The sequence below is a fragment of the Folsomia candida genome, unplaced genomic scaffold (assembly GCF_002217175.1).
Source record: "Folsomia candida strain VU population unplaced genomic scaffold, ASM221717v1 Fcan01_Sc001, whole genome shotgun sequence".
Taxonomy (NCBI): Eukaryota; Metazoa; Arthropoda; class Collembola; order Entomobryomorpha; family Isotomidae; genus Folsomia; species Folsomia candida.
Window position 1 is genome coordinate 10,358,195 of NW_019091193.1, and position 20,347 is coordinate 10,378,541.

The 20,347-nt window shown below is 37.4% G+C and overlaps 1 protein-coding gene across 10 annotated transcripts in view; it reads right to left on the bottom strand.

Annotated features, from left to right (window-relative positions):
• Positions 1-2,722: 2,722 nt before the first annotated feature.
• Positions 2,723-20,347, bottom strand: part of LOC110847134 (transcription factor Sp9) — a 42,464-nt gene continuing 24,839 nt past the window's right edge. For 3 of the 10 annotated variants that reach the window (XM_035852011.1, XM_035851984.1, XM_035852003.1), the window contains 13 exons: positions 19,786-19,881; positions 10,842-10,871; positions 10,270-10,680; positions 10,104-10,157; positions 9,777-9,995; positions 9,080-9,169; positions 8,410-8,463; positions 8,238-8,267; positions 8,084-8,149; positions 6,321-6,347; positions 6,096-6,213; positions 5,998-6,034; positions 2,723-5,838 (listed from right to left, as the gene is read on the bottom strand). In XM_035852011.1, coding sequence (XP_035707904.1) covers positions 5,601-5,838; positions 5,998-6,034; positions 6,096-6,213; positions 6,321-6,347; positions 8,084-8,149; positions 8,238-8,267; positions 8,410-8,463; positions 9,080-9,169; positions 9,777-9,995; positions 10,104-10,157; positions 10,270-10,680; positions 10,842-10,871; positions 19,786-19,881 — 1,470 coding nt within the window. In that variant the 3' untranslated portion in view covers positions 2,723-5,600. The remainder of the gene's footprint in view (positions 5,839-5,997; positions 6,035-6,095; positions 6,214-6,320; positions 6,348-8,083; positions 8,150-8,237; positions 8,268-8,409; positions 8,464-9,079; positions 9,170-9,776; positions 9,996-10,103; positions 10,158-10,269; positions 10,681-10,841; positions 10,872-19,785; positions 19,882-20,347) is intronic. The other 7 variants (XM_035852018.1, XM_035852006.1, XM_035852015.1 and 4 more) reach the window with 5 other exon arrangements.

Sequence of the window (20,347 nt, forward strand, 5' to 3'; positions counted from 1 at the left end):
TAACTGCCAGCATTTTCTTCCAGTGCTAAGAGCACCTCTAAAAAACCCAACATCAGTTTTTCCATACAATTTCAACCACTTTGTGAACTGTGACTCATTACCCTTTTGTTTTAAAATGTGCTATTTGCTGGAAAGGGCGAGAGCGAGAGGGGAAGCAAAAGTCAAAGATAAAGGAAAAGAAGATGCGTCTCTCGTTGGTCGGAAGAAGTGGTGGTGACCTCGACGACGATGGTTGCAGTGGTTGATGGTGGTGATGGTGGTGGTAAAAACAAAAGACATTTGAGATCTTTGAGGCTTTTTAATAGTGGCGTCTGCGGGGTAAGCTATAAGTATAAAAGTATAAGTGTGGGCGTGTCGCATAGAAATTTGTCAGCTCTCTTTCCTTCCTCTTCTATCCCCTCACCCCGCAAAAGACCATGTCGGACTTTGCTCGTTGGTTCTCCACGTTACTTTATTTAACTCAACCCCAGCGAGTGGAGAATCTGTAGCTGCTTCTGATGATGTGATCTTCTTTTCCAAGTTTTGGCCCTGATCCCACAAATTCACTGTGCGAGTATCCACCAAGGCTTTTGCCCGAATGTCTTTTTCTCTTCAATCTCCTCTATCTCTGGCTGGATTCGCTCATTTCATTTATATATTTTTGTGGAAACGAGAAACCTATGTGAGCTTGTCCTACGAAGAGACAAGAAGAAAGGATATATCGTTCTCATTTCACTCCTCGTTTTCCTTGGATTTTTTTTCCTCACTAGAAAATCAACGTGTGTGTGATATGTTGGCTCAGAACAGAAAATTACTTGGATGACTTCTTTATCTCTGCTGCTATTTTGGTGCTTGGTCCTATTGGCCATATGGCATAATATTGCTTATTTTCCTGTGCCAACCTATCTTGTAGCCATACATTCAGGGACCGGCAAAGTGAGACGACAACCAACCAAACCAATAAACTATTAGTTTTAGTTGCTCACTTTAGTGGCTGAGGAGAAAAGACCCGTGCTTAATGTTCGTTTGGAACTGATTCCCAGAAAGGGAGAAGAACTGAATTGGATCATCAACGAAAACCAATTTCCCACTGGAGTGGCATCAAGTTATAATGTGGGTGATGATTACCTTCCTTCAGCTTCTATGTGATATACATAATGGAACGTCTGCTGTATAGTGATTGGCAGTACGCAGTCCATTTTTTACAATGCCATTGATTCCTGCAAGGAGAGTTAATTTATGGCATCATCTCATATCAAAATTGTTCCAGTTACGTACAGTTATCAGGGATGGTCAAAATACTTTCTGAAAATACAGTATTTTGATCTCCGTTCTTCCAAGGGTTTGGATTTCCGAGGATGTTACACCCACAAAAATACGGCAATTTACATGGGGAATACAGCAGTCAGTTGAAAATACGGGTTTTATGAAGAGACTAACTTTTTATCGCAGTCAAAATACTTTATTTCTGGGAAATCGTGAAAACCAAGTATTTTGACAGCAATAAAATGTTAATTTTTTCATAAACCTTGTATTTTCGACCGACTGCTGTATTCCCCATGTAAATTGTCGTCTTTTTGTGGGTGTAACATCCTCGGAAATCCAAACCCTTGGAAGAAAGGAGATCAAAATACTGTATTTTCACAAAGTATTTTGTTGCATAACTGTCAGTTATGCAACAAAAATTGAATAAATCCCAACAATGAACAATACAAGGACCAAGTAGCGAGTCGCGTTAATGGAGATGGAAGGAAGGGAAAGATATATTACTAGTTTGCCATAATGGAGAGCTTCGTTAGTTGAAAGGGACCCAATAGACAGCAAAAAGTAGGGATATCACCATGAAGTGAATTTCAACCGCGGCTGCAGTTAATAGTAAAAGTTGGAAAGATTTTCTCATAAAATGAGATTTAAGTTCACTAAGCAAGGTAATGATGAGCACTAATAAACTCGACTCTGCCAAACTTAATGAATCAGAGATACAGAGCCGCACAGTTTTTCTACTGCTTTCTACTAGCAGTAAGTTAAGGCAAACTCTACGCGTACATAGTGCTAACAAGTTACGACGTGAAGCTTCTCATTTAGAATTCCTTTTTCGTGAAGCAATACACGAGAATCAGACTTCATTAAAGCGGCCAAAGTTGTGCCCTCACCAAACCCGCATTGTGAATATTTTACTTTCAAGGGACGTGTAAAGAGGGAAATGAGGAAGTCTAGCCAATTTGAACTCTGCCTGCGTGGAAACTTACTTACTTTGACTTGAAATTTATTTTAGATGGTCAGTTAATGATGATATGTGTTGGACTTCAAAGAATGAAACTTCAAAGAGAAAGAAGACAAGTTGAAATGAAGAAAAGTTGCTGGTTGTTCAATTATTTACGTCCCGTCAAGCAAAAACAAGCAGAATGCCAATGCAATGATGGACAATAAAATCCTTCAAACTGCCCATGTTTTACTTTTGACAAACAATCGGCAACTTTGACTGCTTCCGATATTGCCACTGGAATTTAATTTTCTGCTCAAGATTGAGCTGAAATGTTTATTCAGTGGGTAAATAATGCCCCCAGTCGATACTCATTATCTCGAGTATTGTTTAAAATTAAATTTTTTATGTGTTTGTGCAAGTCACTCTTACTTCTTACCTCCTTCAAGTTTGAGCAAAGCGTTTTGGCGTGAGTGTGATGAAATTGATAAGAACATGGATGCAAACATACGCGACAATATATATTTAGACGAAAACGGATTTATGTATGTTTAGTATTTCTTTATTTCAATTTCAATATTTGTTGCCGAATAAAATCGCACATCTTTAGTAATAATTATGTATGTTGTATATATAGTATTTGCTATTATTTGTAATAATTCGTACAACAATAAGATTAGTTAAATTATGTAATTGGTATACAACAAGTATTAAATTATAGGATACATCATGGTTCAGCTCTGGAGCATCTTTCTTGTCATGGATGCTCATTCATTCATTTGAAAGTAAAAGGTACGAGATTAGTATTGATGATATACTTTAAGGGCAAGATGATCTATATAGCAGCCTTTCCTACTTAATTAGTAATGATGCAATCATAAACTTACACTATTTCAACGGATTGTACACAAGTTTTAGCGGATTTGCCAGGTTATATTAAATTGTTACTACATATTTATATTTACGTATGTATGTATGTCTTATCCTACTAAATAACTTATCGAGCTAACGACTTTGATTTCTTAACCAATTTTTATCGCTATATATGCACGAAGAATTTACACATTTTCTTTGATTATGTTTCTGGGTATTTACAAGGTGAACTGTACAAAGATGAATGCAACATTATGCACACGGATACATATGTCCATGATAAACCATTTATTTAAATATGCAAGTCTGCCACAACTATTATCTATCTACATACATTTCGGCAATCATCATCTTTTCCCTACTTGAGTATGCATTCAATGCTATCATTAAGTGGGAACATATTACATATACGAACGAACGAACAAGTCTGCAAGCCAAAACAATAATAATAATGTAATCATGATCAGACCACCTACCGATATAATAAGCATAGTCTGCTTTAACCTAACACTACCAGTAAGTAACAGCAACGGACAGCCAAGTTACCTTACCACCGAACAACAACACACCGGTATCTGTGAATTGAAGAGAAAATTTTTGACCACCTCCTGTTACTTATTTCCCCTTCCTTCCCACCTCTCTCATTTCTTCTCTGTCTTCTTCAGAACACAAACAAAGACGACGAGGAGTATGTACCCATGCAAAAAGTGTTCGTTTGTAATTCAATTCCCAACAACCGAAATTCATTAAATGGTGATAAAAGTCTCTCTAATTGTCTCATGTTCCCCAACTTGATAAATTTAACGTTTATGATGAATTTTAATTATTAAACACACTCATTACTCCGTAATTATTTAAGCTGCCCATCCTGCTTGCTGTAGTTTGCACAAGAGTAAACGAGGCCTCTTTGCTCATTGCTATTCACAATGCAACCAGTGTATCCGGTAGTTTATTAAAGCAAAAATCAAAAAGCCATGGATTGATTGTTTCAAAATATATGAAAAATATTGTATGCATAGAATTAAACGTAGGAAGAAGTACTTGGATGGGTCTGAGGTCTACGGTCAGCAAGTAAAGAGAGATATAAATACATAGATAAAAACCTGCCCTCATTATCTAATTTATGTTCAGCAAGGTAAAAAAATCATAAATAAGAAAATATAAACTGTGGCAGACTTGAAAAACAACACATATTTTTAACACCAACGGTGTTTAGATACTTGGTGCAATGCAATGCTCTCACACGGTACTAAATGCCACACTTTGGCTGTCAACTGTCAAATGATCACACATCCTGCACTCCTTCTTGCGTGATTGCTGAGGACTCTCGTTCAACGCTAATGTGCACAATTAATGATATAGTTTTAATGAAATAATTACACATTATGTTGCACTACTTATTAGTGCTGAATTTAAAACCTATCGTATGACATAATGAGTAAACGATGTGTAATTGACACCAAGCTGCCTCGTTTCGTACACATGTTGCTCTCGTTTTCTAAATCCAGAGGATAGCAAATTTTTCTGTCCGTCATCTCACTCATGATGATGATGAGTTTCGTGCTTTGTCAAAATTACGTTTCTTTTTAATGCCACAGCTACGTATTTACCTAAGTCGTCTCTTATTGTCTCATATCGTCCCTATAAATCCATACATAAGTATGGACTTGTATGTAATAGATGACTCAACTGACGACTACAGATTTGGGTTTCATGTATTGAGCTTATTTTTGTGACCCCTGTGCTTATCATCCAGAATCAAGATGGCCTGAACTTGACTGAAGCTAATTTTTTGTTATTTCTCTTCACACGATTCTGGAGACTGCCAACAACAACACAACATCCATCCATTGTCTAGCTAAACATCACCTTGTTTGTGGATGTGACATCCTACTAAATGGATAGTCTATAGGAAACTCTGAACATATATACAAGTGTTGGATAATGGTTCATATTTCGGGGGAAGTAAATAGTGACACTGGATTGAAAGTGATTGACATGCACGCAGACACTTGAATTTTTGACGCAAGCAACAGCAGAAAACGTACCTGTAGGCAGCTGTCCGTACTCCGTACAGAATAAACCACTTGAATCGCTAATGAAGTAAACTGCACTTCTTGCTTGGCTTTAATGTTTCTCGTAGTCGGTGTCATGACTGAGTTAGTAAATTATTGGTTGACATAAAATCTCGACAAAAAAGAAGACTGCTCTTGTACTATCATAATAACGCTGCATGTGTACTATGAACGGCTAGACGGCAGCCACGTTGACTACGTATGTATTTATTTATACCTAGATCGCACAAGTAGAAAAGTGACCATGAAACGTGATGAAGGATCCCATTTAATTGTTAGTGAGCTATTATTGGGTTGGTTGATTGGATGCGAAATGTTTGATAGTGTATTAAAATAGAAGTGTGGTTAAAATGTGTTTGAGAATTACGATTAGAGTACAACGTCTACTTCAGCATGTGTCGCGGTGGTGGTGGAGAGATCAGATGCAAGGAGGACGACTTTCACTCGGGGTGGTAAGTACGGAGACAGGTTCATATTTGGGGTTTGATGTCTTGTTGTGTCAACCCATGCACTGAGGGTGACATGGCGTGAGGAGGAAGAGGTGGAGTGGTCACAGAGGAGCCAGGACTGTGGTTCGAATTCGCCTCGGATTGACTATTATCCTCCTCATCGTCATCTTCACTCCCACTCCGCTTGTTGCCCGTACTGCTCCCCGACGAGTTGTTGTGAGTTTTGACATGTTTTGATAGGTGATCCGACCTCATAAAGCTGTACGGGAGAAAGTAAAAAGACACAATTAGTACATAGTGTGGTGAAGCCCCAAGTCCCCTCAACAATAGATTGTTGGTTCTGAAATTGATTGGGACGGAAGGAGCAGATAATGAGTTATCAAGTAAAAAAAAGGGCAGAAAAGGGACTGGGCCTCACCGCTTATTACAGATTGGGCACGCGAATCTCTTCTCTCCTGAAAAATTTGTATTTTAATAGTGTGCAAAAATAATTGGCAAAACTATAAAGTTCAGTACCAGTACCAGTATGCGTCCGCAAGTGTCGTTGCAGTTCATCGGAGCGTGTGAAGCGTTTTCCACAAAACAGCCAATTGCATACAAAAGGTCTCTCACCGGTGTGCCATCTGAGGTGGGCCTGTTCGAATTCAACATTTACAATAAATATGGCGCTAATAAATAAGGCACTAATTTCCCTTATTTTTGTATAACTTGCACTTTCTAGGACAAAATTGGTATATGTACCTTAAGATGTGATGTTTTCCCGTATACCTGCAATTTAAACAATTTATTCATGAAATTTCAAGCCCACTTGACACCAAATGTCCACTAATCAATACTTATTGTGGTGCATGGTTCCCGTTCTTTGTTATTACGTTGATACACACAACATGCATACATAATTTCACTATGTTACACTTTCCCCTCTTCTAAATAGAAACGTACACTCGTGCACCTCCTAGTTGGACCCTAACGTGGTGGCACGAATGTTGTTGACAAACTTTCAAAAATAATGAATAAAAGACAACTTTGTTTGAGAAAAGTTCATCATGGAAAATCTCAATCGGTTTCAAATAATATGCCAACTACTGTGCACAGTAATTGGCATAACCGCGCACAATGTGTACGGCTACATGTGCTGACTAAATAATGATAATAAGTCGCCAACTTTTTTTTTGAGTTTGCACACAATTTTGTGATTGACCTTAGAGCTGGGCATGGAAATGTAAAGAGTACACGCATCATTCTCATTATTGGTTCTGGAGAAAACAATTCAGCCGTGCACAGTTGTACAATATCGTGATCCAATTTTATACTCTAATCATTATTCATGCCAAGAAATATTGTATAGTGTTATGCAACCCTGTATGTACAAGTGTTACACTCATTTGATATTATTTTTAGTTGTGCAAGTGACCAAATACTGCACATGAAATAAAACACGTAATGAAATTCTAGAAATATAATTGTTCTGTCACTGATTCATCCGACTCGCAGGGAACAAGTCGACTCGACTCACAGAATCAACTTTTGTGAGAATAGAAAAACTTGGAATTAATTAAACCAAAAAAGAAACCAGTTATTCTATCTTTCTACAATTTAATTGGTTTCCTCTTATTCCTCAGTTTTCATTCCTTTAATGAATATGTCCATCTCACCTATATTATTCAAATACGAGTTATGTATGTCTGTACCACATATTATGTATTACACCTCGTAACTGACTAAATGTGCTCGTATGATGGGTCGTCGTGCTGTGAACTTGTCTATAGAGAAGAATAATGGCCCTTTTCACATTACTAGAATTCATCTGATTTGCACGAACTATGTAGTCTCGTCAAAAGTTGGAATCAGTGCCAAAAATTGACAAAAGATAAAAATTCTTTGACATGGAATTATTTAGTTTGAGTCAAGGAGAGAGAAAGATTGACAGAAGATAAAAAATAAAACTGCATCAACTTATTGTATAACTCTAACTACGCAAATACTTGATGTGTGGTAGCTTAATTGGAATTTATAGTGATTTAAATTAGGTGCAACGTAATTTAGATACGCGATATTATGCCAATCTACATGTTATAAACGTACGTGTTGTGGAGTCGGGTTTTATGATTTTAAAAACAGTTATCATGATTGCTAATAAGGAATCATCCAATTGCTTCTGAGATGAACTTTCAGATTGAAAATGCAAATGCCTCATCAACAACTTTTGCTGACTTTTTCTTGTGGGAGTATCAACCAAATGATTATTTCCATTAAAGTGTTGCAATTTACTATGAGGTGGTCTGACTACTCTGCCATATTCTCCACTTGACGCAAATTTCCCGTCAGCTACCGCTTTAGTGCTATTTAGCAACAATTTAGAGACTAATAGTTCAATTTCCTAATCAGATGCGGACAAAATCTTCATGAATGAGACAATATCCAAAGTATCCAAACACGCACTGACTTGTGAGATACAATATGTATGTAATTGAAGTAGAATATAATTCTGAGATTTTGCATACCTTTCCACAGCCAGGGATGTGACAGGAGTGAATATTCTTTTTCCTAAGGTGAGCTCCTGCTGGGCCCTGAAAATTAGTAAATAATATTTACCATTGAGCACTAATTGAGTTTAGTAGAATACTTGGTTCAAAAATATATATAAAATTTGCTTACCAGCCGCTCAGCCTCTTGACAATTTGGACACTAAAAAACAGACATAAATATTAATGCAGTTCATAGCAGAGGCAGAGCATCGTCATTGGTTTAAAGCAAGAAATAAGTAGTAATTCGCCAATTTTCCATTTAATTAAGAATCAGTTTCAAATGTGGTTTTGTTAAAACTTACATCACAAGTTGCTCTACCGGTGTACCTCCTTTGCGAACGGGGGGAAGGCACCTGCTGAACAATACCGTCAAATTTCAAGATTGTTACAAGAAACCTTAGAGTTGCATGTTCTTAAATGGATTGAATTTCCAATTTTGCACAGACAAGAAGGATGCGTTTATCCATGATCGCAATCATGAGCAATCCATCTTCTTGTAGGGTCTTTTCAAATCAAGCATTCTACTCATAATTTGCATTCTCTTATCATTCCAATCCCATTTACCAGAAAAACTCAATAAATTAAGAATGGATAGGTTAGTCACGACACGATATGTGACTTTGTTGGCTGCAGACAAATAACTCTTCAATTTTACTGGCTCGTACAAAACAATAGTGAATCTAGCCTCTATTTCATTCATAATAAATGGAGCTGCATTACTGAAAACTTCAATAGCCAAATAAATTAAATTATGAGTTTTTGTGTGTAAAAATTCCATCATGCATGCATATGAATCATGCAAATGGACATGAAACCATCATGAAAACATGACGAATGTGAATAACATCTTCTTCGTGTATAATGCGGCCGTGAACAAGTATTTTCAAAAATTGTTGAAAAGATGAACAAATAAATTTGAATGCTGAATGTGAAACAAAGGAAATGCATAACAACGTGAGTTCATTTTCTCACCTGGGGAAGAGATGCTTGACCCAAACCAAAGGGAGATGTAACACCCGAACCTACGCCTTGACTTGGCAGCATTGACTTGACATATGTATCCTGTAAAAGAAAGCCATGCAAATTATTGGATCCAATTTCAATTCGTATGACTACTTGATTTAAGCTCTTTTGTCATGCAATTTATTTGCATGAGTTGCTTTAAAGTTCACAGAGCACGGTCTGCCGAATGAAATTGATGAGCCGTCAATGGTAATAGAGCGTAATGCGGATTTAAATTAACCTCTTTCGTACTACTGATTTTTAAATAAAATTTCCCTTCGGTACGATTTTGATTTCATAATTATACCTGATAGCAACCAATTAAAATTTTCCACCAGTTTGCAATATTCGAGTTTTTGACGAAAAATACGAAAAAAACATTTTTTTAACATTGGTCGGTATAGGGAAAATTCCAAAATTTTGGGTGAAAAATATCGAAAAAAATCCACTTTTCACCATCGAGTTTTCCACAAAATACCGAAGAAATATTCTTTTTTTAAAGAAATTTTGGTGTCAAGGAAATTTCTGCAGTACACACATTTGTGTATTTCGTCGTCAACGGAAAAATAAAATACTACACAAATGTGTGTACTTCGCCGTGAACGGAAAATAAAATAACTACACAAATGTGTGTACTTCGTCGTTAAGAGGTTAATAGGATTTTTACCTGCAGAAGGTGCTGACCAGAGGTCAAGATGTGAGGGTTGGAGAGGGTGTGAGTGAGGGAGGAGTAGTCATTGTATTGGGACATTTGGTGGTGAGGATGATGTGGGTGGTGCATCCCTGCCGTTTGTGAGATTGCACTCCCCGGTCCAACGTCCAACCAGCTGCCACCCGTAGCCCCGTGAACGGCATCCCACCACGATGAACCATTCATCCCTGACACCTAATTTTTAAAGATGCATGTGATTTAATGCCAAATTTGGTGACTACTTGTACTACTACTGGTTATTTGGGCAACAGTATTACAATGAATCTAATGAGTTGTACTTACATCAGGCTTGATTCCTGCATGTGCCCCAGACATTGCATTGAAGGGCCAGGAATCCTAAACATCGAGGATAATAATTATTGATCGTACGTTGATACATAATAAAATGCCGATATATGTCAATTATGTAATTGACTAAGGAATTACAGTTGACTTTTTCCATGCTTACATAAGGAACTCTTGAATAGACGCCCACGGAGCCCACCGGACTTTGGTCCCCGCATGGGTTGCCACCACTTGAGCCGTGAAAGTAGAGATCAGCCCCGTACGTGGGTGTGGCCCCGCAGGAAGAGGAGACAGGTGTTCTGCTGTAGGCGTTGTGATTGGAGGACGTGACACAGACGGAGGACGAGAGAGACTTTTGAGCAGCGCTGAGAAGGGAGCTGTGGGTCATGGGGTTGGTCATCACACCGTTTCCCCCCACACTCGTCGGACAGGTGGGCAGGACACCCGCCACGGAGTTCGGGGGACACAGGCCGGGTGACTTCTTCCACGGGTGAAATCCTTTCCCCACCGCCGCATCCGCCAACGGAGGAGGTGATTTCGAACTGAGTTTATTACATTGGGCTGCTAACATGGCCTATAAGCAACAAAGTTGAGTTCTATAAAGCTGGGCCATCTTCTATTTAATCTAGAGTAAATAATCTAATCTAGTGGCACACGTTTGTCATCCTATTTACAAGCGACCCCATTATTCACAGTTATAAATAATTGCAAACAAATCTATAATTGCGTGCTCACCAAAGGTGTTCCTCGTAATCCTGGATGATCCTGGAATATAAAGAAACAATTCAAATTAGGTAATGGAACCCATTACGTGTGCATTAATGGTGTCGTTCAATATTTGCATGCGTTGCAAACTCATGTATCTTTCTGATAGTTTAAATGTAGTAGCATCAAGTTGAAAGAACGTACCATTGTACGCAAGCCATTCAGGTAATGAAATTATTATCACTGAAAGGCGCATTACAAAGGGGAAAATGACGAAGAAGAAGGAGGAATGGCAAAGCGAGCATGAAAATTTTTTTAACAAAGTTGCCAGCATGGCAGATGGCCATTTTTGTATTCACAAAGTTGCAGGGGCAGCCCTGTGATATGGTAGTCGTCGTGTATAACAACTTGGTTTTATTTGGTTGGTTGCATACACAGAGAAAATACACAGGAATTGAAGGCGAATGAGAAAAATGATGCACGAAATGATTGAGCGATGAAGGCTTCATTCCCGATTCCCCTGCCATAGTGGTATTTTATCAGGCTATTTGTGGATGAGAATGCTTTCTTCTTTCAGCTCTTATTTCTTCCTGCCTTGCCTTGTGGTTAGTGGCGGTGGTAAATAGGAAGAAAGAATCGATAATGTTGTATGTGGTGTGTGTGTGTCGTTAAAGGCGAGAAATACCGTGCATAATAATAATACATCCAAAACCCCCTTCTTCTCCTGCTTTTCTAATAATTTTTCATCCCTTTGTCAATATTTCGATTTTGTGGTCAAACAAAGTCATCTACGACATAAGATGGACGACATTCAGTCAGTCATTTCAAGTAAAACTTAAAAAATGAGTCTCATTTTCCTCCAGTAGACATTGGTGATCGGGAATTCAGTAGTCAATAGCAGTGAGTTATGTATTTAAGGAGAAAAAGGAACGTGGAATGTCAGGAAGGAATGACGATAACCGTGAAGTGGAATGCATCTGCATTTTTGTCGGTGATGTTCATATCAGATAGCAAAGAAAAAAATAAGACAGAGTTTGAAAAGATATGTTTATTCAAATATATGCAAATCTAGCCATGTAGACGAAATGAGTTTTAAAATTTTTGAGAAAAAGATACGAATGTACTCGGAAACTTTTTAACAACAATGACTCATTAATTATCATTATCTATTTCATTTTGTGTGCAGTTTGAAGATGAGTACATGATGTTCTGAAGAAATCATTAGAAATCAGATAAATGTGAAGTTGTCTAAAGTTAACAATTAATTGACATTCCATGTTGAAGTAAACGCCTCTTTTCTCAAGTCTAATACATAATCTCACAAAAAACTCCCTGCTAACCACATCATCACATCACGGGTGTGCATGTGGTGGTGATCTAGTTTGGTTGGTAACATTATGGAACTGCATTTTCCTAGAGGTGCAAGTCTCTAGGCATTCACGCTGAATTGTATAAAAGACCAAGATTAGGGTACAACCCGGTAAATTGAGGAAACTCTCTCCAACCGAGAGAATATTAGATAAACGACATCTCATAAACCATTGCAGGGAACAAATTTCCTCCAATTAGACATATGGACCCTTTTACTTGCTTGCCGTTTCTTCCGTCCTCATTTCCATCTCGTCCCCACGCTAACGTTGGTCCTTCACCCTTTGATGTTAAAAGTAAATGAACAAATATATCGTCTGCATTTGATTTCATTTTATTGTACACGGTTCAACACTTGCGTTCAACAAATCATTACTTTCCTGATGAAGATGGCCTCTAATATTACAACCAGCCTCACTGCATCGTTCTCGGCGGTGGCACGAGCAGGAGTCGTTTATTATCATAGCGTTAAACCTGCATCACAAAAAGATCATGATTTTATGTGCACTTTACTCTTTGAAACTCTGAAATGGACTAAACTGAACAAACCAAATGCATGGTATATTGCAGATAACGACGACAATGAGGCAATACATACGACCACAGCAGCACTGCTTTCATCGGTATCAAGTGAGTGTGTGGGGTAAAATTTAACGCAACATCGTCAACCGAGAGATTCGAAGAAGAGTAATCAACATTTCCCCAACCACGCTTTTACATCTAAACTAAACTCGCCACCACGCTGGTGCTGATGCTCAAGTCTAATGTGCATACACCAAAGAGCACTATTCATGTCGATCTCCTGCTGGGTTACAAACCTTCCGACCACCAAAAAGACACAAATCATGGTTCAAAGTGCCCAGACTGTCAGCTCCATTCCGTGAAATGATCAGAGGACCTTTTTGTGCAAAATTACCACGATGCGTATCCTCTCAACAGGAGCATCATCGTGTCGATATAATCTCTGCTGCAAATTTACTTAACACATTCATTCACCATGCAACACCAACCACCAGAGATCAATTGCTTTTCTCCGGTCGAGAGAGAGAGAGAGAAATCACATCTTCATGTGGAGCGTACTATTATCCCTCCTGATCATCCGCCACCCTTTCACCAGCAAATAACAACCCATTCATTCCACTCAATCTCAGCTAAACTCAGATTATTATGGATTCCATTTCATTGCCCTCTGCGGCCAAAACAAACTTTTAGTAATACAAATAGCGTGATTTACATTTTAATCAAAGTTAAGATGGCTTTATTATGAAAATTCAATCAACATCCAGCCAAAAAAGAGCAAATAACCGTCTCTTGGACAGAAAAACTAATAGAATAATTCGTATAAATTACTATCTACGTACATATACGTAGGTGCTGCTCAATGATAAAAAACAGATTACTTTTTTTATTTTCGATAATAATAATCCTTAGCCAATTTGATGTACTCAAATATGATGCGCATTCTTCTGATTACTTTTCGGTATGGATGACAAAGACTTTTAAAACATGAAGCGTCTGCGATCATATTTCAACCTATAGAATTATCAATTTTAACCGAAAGGTGTTTCACCTAATATATGAAGTGTATCGTTTCATCACAGAGAAAATATTACAAATCGTTGTCGCTATTATGCAAACTTATATTTGTATAGGCTGAAAATATTATTTGTATAGGATTAGGGTTTCACTATCTTCGCATTTAATGCTTTGGATCACTGACGACTAATTGTTTGAATTCTGTCAACTGAAACAGACATTTCAGCCTTAAAGTAATTAAGCATAAATGCTAGATCACAGAAATCTATTTGTTGAATAGTTCGAAATGTTATTTTTCAAGCATAATTGACAAACAGCGATATTTTCTGTGCTGCACAAATTTAGGATAGTGCCACCTTTAAATCTACTCAATACTTTTTTAAAAACATCAGTATTCCGTCTTTGTTAAACTAGTGCCAGAGGCAATGTAATCACGTCATATTTGAAAATTCCCCTAATGCTCGTTTGGAGTGAAGGCGGAAAAAATTCTTAAGATTATCTGAACCTAGTTCAATTTCCATTCCAAAGCAACAAACCACCCAATTGAAGGGAATTTGACCACGATATTTCTCCAGCCGAGTGTTGTGTATGCACGGCAAGCAAAACTGGTCTACCTACTTACTTTTAATGCATCTTCGTGATGAAACTTGATGGAAAGGTAAGAACGGCGACCTGAATAAATCAAGGTTTACCACTCCTTTTTCGTTAACCTTGTTCAATTCGCCCAACTCTCCAGGAATACATATGTGCAGTATGCAGAGAGAAACAATTCTACAATCCCATGAGCATAATATTGAACAAATACATACTTCGTTTATACGTGTTTCGATATAAACACATCTGCAAGTCAAAAAAATTATTGACAAGAAATATGTATCAGCAGTGGTGATGGTATCTGTGTAATCATTTGCTGCTCAAATTAAATGTCTTTAATCACATCCCTCATGAGATCTTGATTACAATAATTACTCAAAATTATAAGAATTTAAGTTGGAAATTATTCATTTGAGCTCCTGTTAAAATATTACATCACTTTGTTCATATAGTGCATCAACCATATCCACACAATAAATTGGCCCGCTTATTTAACATCCGAATTCATGTATGTACGTTTTCTTGCAGCAACAGTTAATATCTCACATTTCATCCGATTACAGAACAGTAACCATATACATAGCCAAAGTAAATGGCATTGTCAATCATCATCCCGAACTGCTCATTTAACATCACTAGCTTATCGTGAATCATGAATAGAAGGATTTGTCAGATTACGAGGGATTACATGGGCTCTCTCTCTCTCTCTCTCGAGTTAAAGAACTTGTATATTGTTCAAAATGTACATACATAAACACGTCGCGAGTGGCATTAATTCCAGCTACTACTCCCATTCAGGACAACAACTCACCTTCTTCCGGAAGATAATACCATCAAAAAATGTAAAGACAAGAATGATCGAGCAAGATGTCCTTTCGTGGGAGGATTCATCTTTCGCTAATTCAGTCTAAATCCTTATTTAGGTGGACGGACGGATCATCCAATATTACGAAGGATGAGAGTCTCTCGGCATTTCGACACTTCATTCATTGCTTTTCCTTCTCACTTGCCTGCGCTATAACTGACCCCAAAAAGTCTCAAAGAAAGTGAAACATGATCATCTATTTAAGAAGAGGTTGCTGCTGTTGTCACCCTGCGCATAACCTTGGTTCAAGGTACACATAAATTTGTCCCCTTTGAGAATTTGCTTTCAGCAGACCGTGAAAACGGACTTTACACGAACAACCAACACGTTAAAGCAAACTATTTTAAGGAAACGTATCCATCGTATCCACGACTTCTCAAATTACATGGAGTTTCTTGTTACAAAGTCTTTGTGAACTTCTTCCAAACTAAATAAATAGGATGAACATTTCTCAGGTACTTTCTTGGAATACTTCTTGAGCATCGTTCTCATATAGATTTTCATTATGCACAACAACTACTTTATAGAAGAGGATAAATTAATTAAGCTCTAATTACCAGTTTCCTGCTGCAATTAAAATTAAACCACCTCACCGCCGCTGACCGACCAGATAGACTATGTATGTACGATGTTGTGCAGGTCATCTTAACAATAATCTCGAGATATTCCATTGAGCTCGTCTTGTTAGAGTTTCATTTAAAATCATCATTCACACAACTCTGTTTTTAATTTTGCCACTGTTGCGTAAGTTTTCAGCCATAGTGTTCTAAGAACAAGAGTGATTAGCTGGGTGGTAAATGAAACGTCTAGACCATGGACAGGTAAAGTAGCCACACATTAGCAGTTGTTGGTTGGAAGTTGACCAGACCTATTTTATCACTCACGCGAACCTACATCATTGCCAAGATACAGAGACGGCATGCACTGTGTGCGATCACTCCGATCCCGAATCTTGATACCACCACCGGATTTCGCTGAAATGATCATTGATGTGAAATTGTGAAGGCCAAAATTCTCGAGAATCAACAATTAATCATTCGGATTTCTATTTGCAGGCATGCGGTAGTGTTTTCTCGGATCTTGTGCCAACTGCTGCTGCTGGTGGTGTGACATGCAATTTTCACATTTTAATACATGTGCATGGTGCCAGAATGCAATTTAGCCATTTGTTAAACCTACACTACGTCGATTTGATTTCATCGATTAAACTTATTTAATAGCTAAATATAGCTTCTGCTGGTATCATGAATGTGCACACACGTATGTAAGATCTCAACCACTAATGTTTCCTTTTCTAAAAAGCAAACGTTGCAGAATTGAAGGGCTGGCTGATCAAGTGCCAAGAATCGATTTGGAAAAGTAAATAACATGTCCACTCCATAAACTAATTGTTGGTTCGCTCCCACTTCCCAATGATGAAATCTATGTACACGGCAGTTTCCTCAATAAGAACGAAGTAAGGAAGGTGAGGGTCTGTCTCCTCCGTCTCCTGCCTGAAATGAACTTTTGTCTGATGGTCTCTCCCAGTCCCAATTTATGAAGGAGGGTGATTATTTGCTGCCTGGCTGGCAGGCAGGGTACTTCAATGAAGGCAACTACTTTCAGCCCAGCCAGCCAGCAAAGTCAAAAAGTTACCGGCAGACGTAAATGTGCGTAATTTCCGCTTGTTTTCTGGCTCCCCCAAATGTGCTTGGGTACTGTAATGTAGTTGCCTAAGTGGCCAGAAGCAGCAATAGTTACAAGCACTATTACAACTTCTACGAGCCAACTAAGGACGTACATAGAAGAATCATGTCTAATCCTAAGTTTACGATTATGATGATGCTTCCATCAAGCTTTATATTTGTTCTCTGTAAAATGTCTTTCTCCTTCCGCGTAAGAATGGTCCTGTTCATACAATGATGTCACAAACCATGTGTGGAGCATTATTATTAGAGATGCATCGGTTTTGGAATTTTAAACTTTTTCTATTTAATAGAACAAAAAAGTAAAGTACAGTTTCAATCGAATTAATTCATGAATATGTATTTATACAAATTATAATTTGTAGAAATGGAACAGGAAGAACGAGTAATCTCAAAGAGAAACGATTCTTTGAAGGAGATTCGTAACCTACATCTAGGAATATGTGAGGAATCATTGCCAAAGTAAAAGCAGTGCGGCAGGTAGGCGAGATAACTTTAAAACAGTCTCCGTCCACCTCAACAACATTTCAAACTGTTCCGTCAAGACTTTGACAGGAATAATCACAAGAAAATGTTTTCAGACCATTTCATCTTTCATGTCTATCAACAGCTTCAGTTGCAACAACTACGAAACACCATACAATGCATTTGGTGGTAGGCATCTGAAAAAAATACCCATACCCTAGAAACCAAATTGAAATGAGGATAGTTTAAGGTCTGAGGTCAACAATTTCAAAACTGTGTAAAGTTGCTTCAAAAATATCACAATGGTTCATATCGCCTTATTCGTTTCAAGTGCAATAGGGAAATAAAATTCTCCGAACTTAATGTCGAACAAGTCAACATGAGAATCAACAGTTTTATCTACCACAAATTTCTCTTTTCTTACTTTTCGAAATATTTTGAAACTGAACTTTGTTACGTTAATGTGGACTCTGCACACATGACAAGGAACAAGTCATCCATATGTATATTAATAAACATAATTGTCAAATTCGATCACTGGAAAAAGTCCATAGAGAGATAAAACCTATTCATTACGTCCAGTGACACAAAGGATCGACCGACTCCGAATGTAAAAGACTTATGTATGCTTACCTACATATGCACAATTGAATAGTGGATGATTATGTATAGGACACCACCGTGCTGCTTGCTTTATCGGAGCACCACCTCTTCTACCATATCGCATTTCATACGAGTTTCGAATTGCTGGAAAGGCTTCATTAGAAAGACAGCGGCGAAACATCAAAAGAGTTTAGTGGCTACATTTCCTTGGTTATCATCCGAATTAATTCGGCTACCTGTCTAAATATCTATTTGTGCGTGTCATTCTCGTCCGTTTCTAACACCAGCGTATCATCCCTAACTAACATTATATTCTACTGGGTGTTACTTTGAATGTGTGCATCATACATGCTCCTACACACTCCTTAGAAATTGAAATTTCTTTGTCAGTATGTACATAAATTGGAATGTTCAGACCTAACGCTTTAAACGTAAACCAAAAACCTGCTTTATTTTGAAAAATATTAGTTGCTGGTACTAAATGTAGTATAAACAAAGTTAATCTAAATTAAGCCTATTAAACCCCAGCTATATTTTCGTATTAATAAATAAACATAGCTTTAATGTTAATGCGTCTAAAAATTCCAAACTTGTGTGTTTTTCGATTTGTTGTCTTTTTCAAAATGTATCCCTCTTCATTATGCTATCATCAATAACATTACATACTTTGCAAAAAAATGATATCTTTGAACTATTGTGACGTACTTATTGACTACGTACTCATGGCTCAAGGCACCAACATGTTACTTTTTTATTTATTGTACACCATGCTACATAGATAGATTCAAGTTCAACCTTAGCAGCAAAGTAAAAATATTAAATAAAAATTTAATAAAGAGCTAAAAATTAACAATATAGTTGCTTATCCTTGTATCTTGCACTGTCTGGCTTTTCATTGACTCATTTCTATTTCAGCCTTAATATTCTTTCTGTACGTAATATGCATGATATGATGAGATGTAAAAGATACGTAACATCCTGCAGCAATGCGAGAACGAATTAAAGCTGTATAAAAAAAACTATGCTGAAGGTCATGGCATATGTGGAGACCACTATGTAGATACCTAAGTGGGAAGGCATGTTCTTATAACTTTAATAATAATAACCTTATTCCGATATATGTAAATCTGCCTTAGGGAATACATCATGTTGCAGCTGCAAATCTGCAATATTGCTATTTAATAGTCATTCAGAGTACTTTTTTCTATAATATGTAACAGAAATATTGGAGAGCGTATGAAATATGAATGAATGTATGTACATAGTAAATAACGTCGGCAAAAATTATATTTTACCGGCAAGTTAACAGAGGACTACTACATGGCAGTAATAATAATACTTATTGACAAAAATAGGTATGGGATGGATATCATAATTGACAAAGGCCTGAATATCGAACACTTATTAATTTAAGCAAAATGTTTCCCTGAAATACAAATATGCATGGGGTCCTCGTTGGGTGGACAAGTCCGCCCACCCTCCATTTGTGATTCAGCATATGACGACTTGAATTAAAACTGCTTCATTTCACGAAAGAAATTTCACTGTCAGTCATGTTCAATAAAATATTACTTGAAGCAGACGTAATAGATGGGGACAAGGATATGTTTGTTCTCTATGTATGTATGCCTGCACCTTATTGTCAATAAAACGATAAATGCAGTGAAAAGAGCTTTAAATATGCATGAGTTTACAATTTGGTAGTTTATACATGGAATCATTTTCAACATTTTCGTCAAGAAATTGACTTGGCTGCTCATGCGAAGCTCGCTGGAACAACTTCACGTTGAAAAACAAAAAGCAATAAGATAGACAGAGGAGAGAAATGAGAAGAAACCGAAATTTTGGGGGTGCTTACCAAAATTTCTTTTTCCGCAGGACCCGACCAAACTTTTGTTCCTTTGGACAAGAAACCGAGACCATTTTGTGACACATCATCACTCGAATCACCCACCTGGCAAATACAAAGTTTTTTTTATTCTGTCCAAGAAATAAAAAATATCGTCTGTGCTTAAAATTTTCAAATATTATTATTGAACATGACGTTGTTACGTATTGTTATTTATGTCTCACACACGTGTGTTTTTATCAACCTTTGTCATTTCCTATTGAGAAATCAGCTAGTTATGTTTGAGCTAAAATACGACAACTTCCACACAATAAAAAAGTTCACCCTGGATTACGCAGTAATTTCAAACGATCCATTGAACACCAACATTTGGTAAATTCAAATTACATAAAGGTGATTAAAAACCGTACTAAAATTGTGACTGCGATTGCATAGACGGAACTCATCATGCAATGATACATACACGAAGAACAATGACAGGAGAGGACATGGACAAATTTAATTTAATTTTCCTCATTGAGAAAGATGTCATGATTGTGATGGCACATGACCAGTCTACCACCGACTCGAA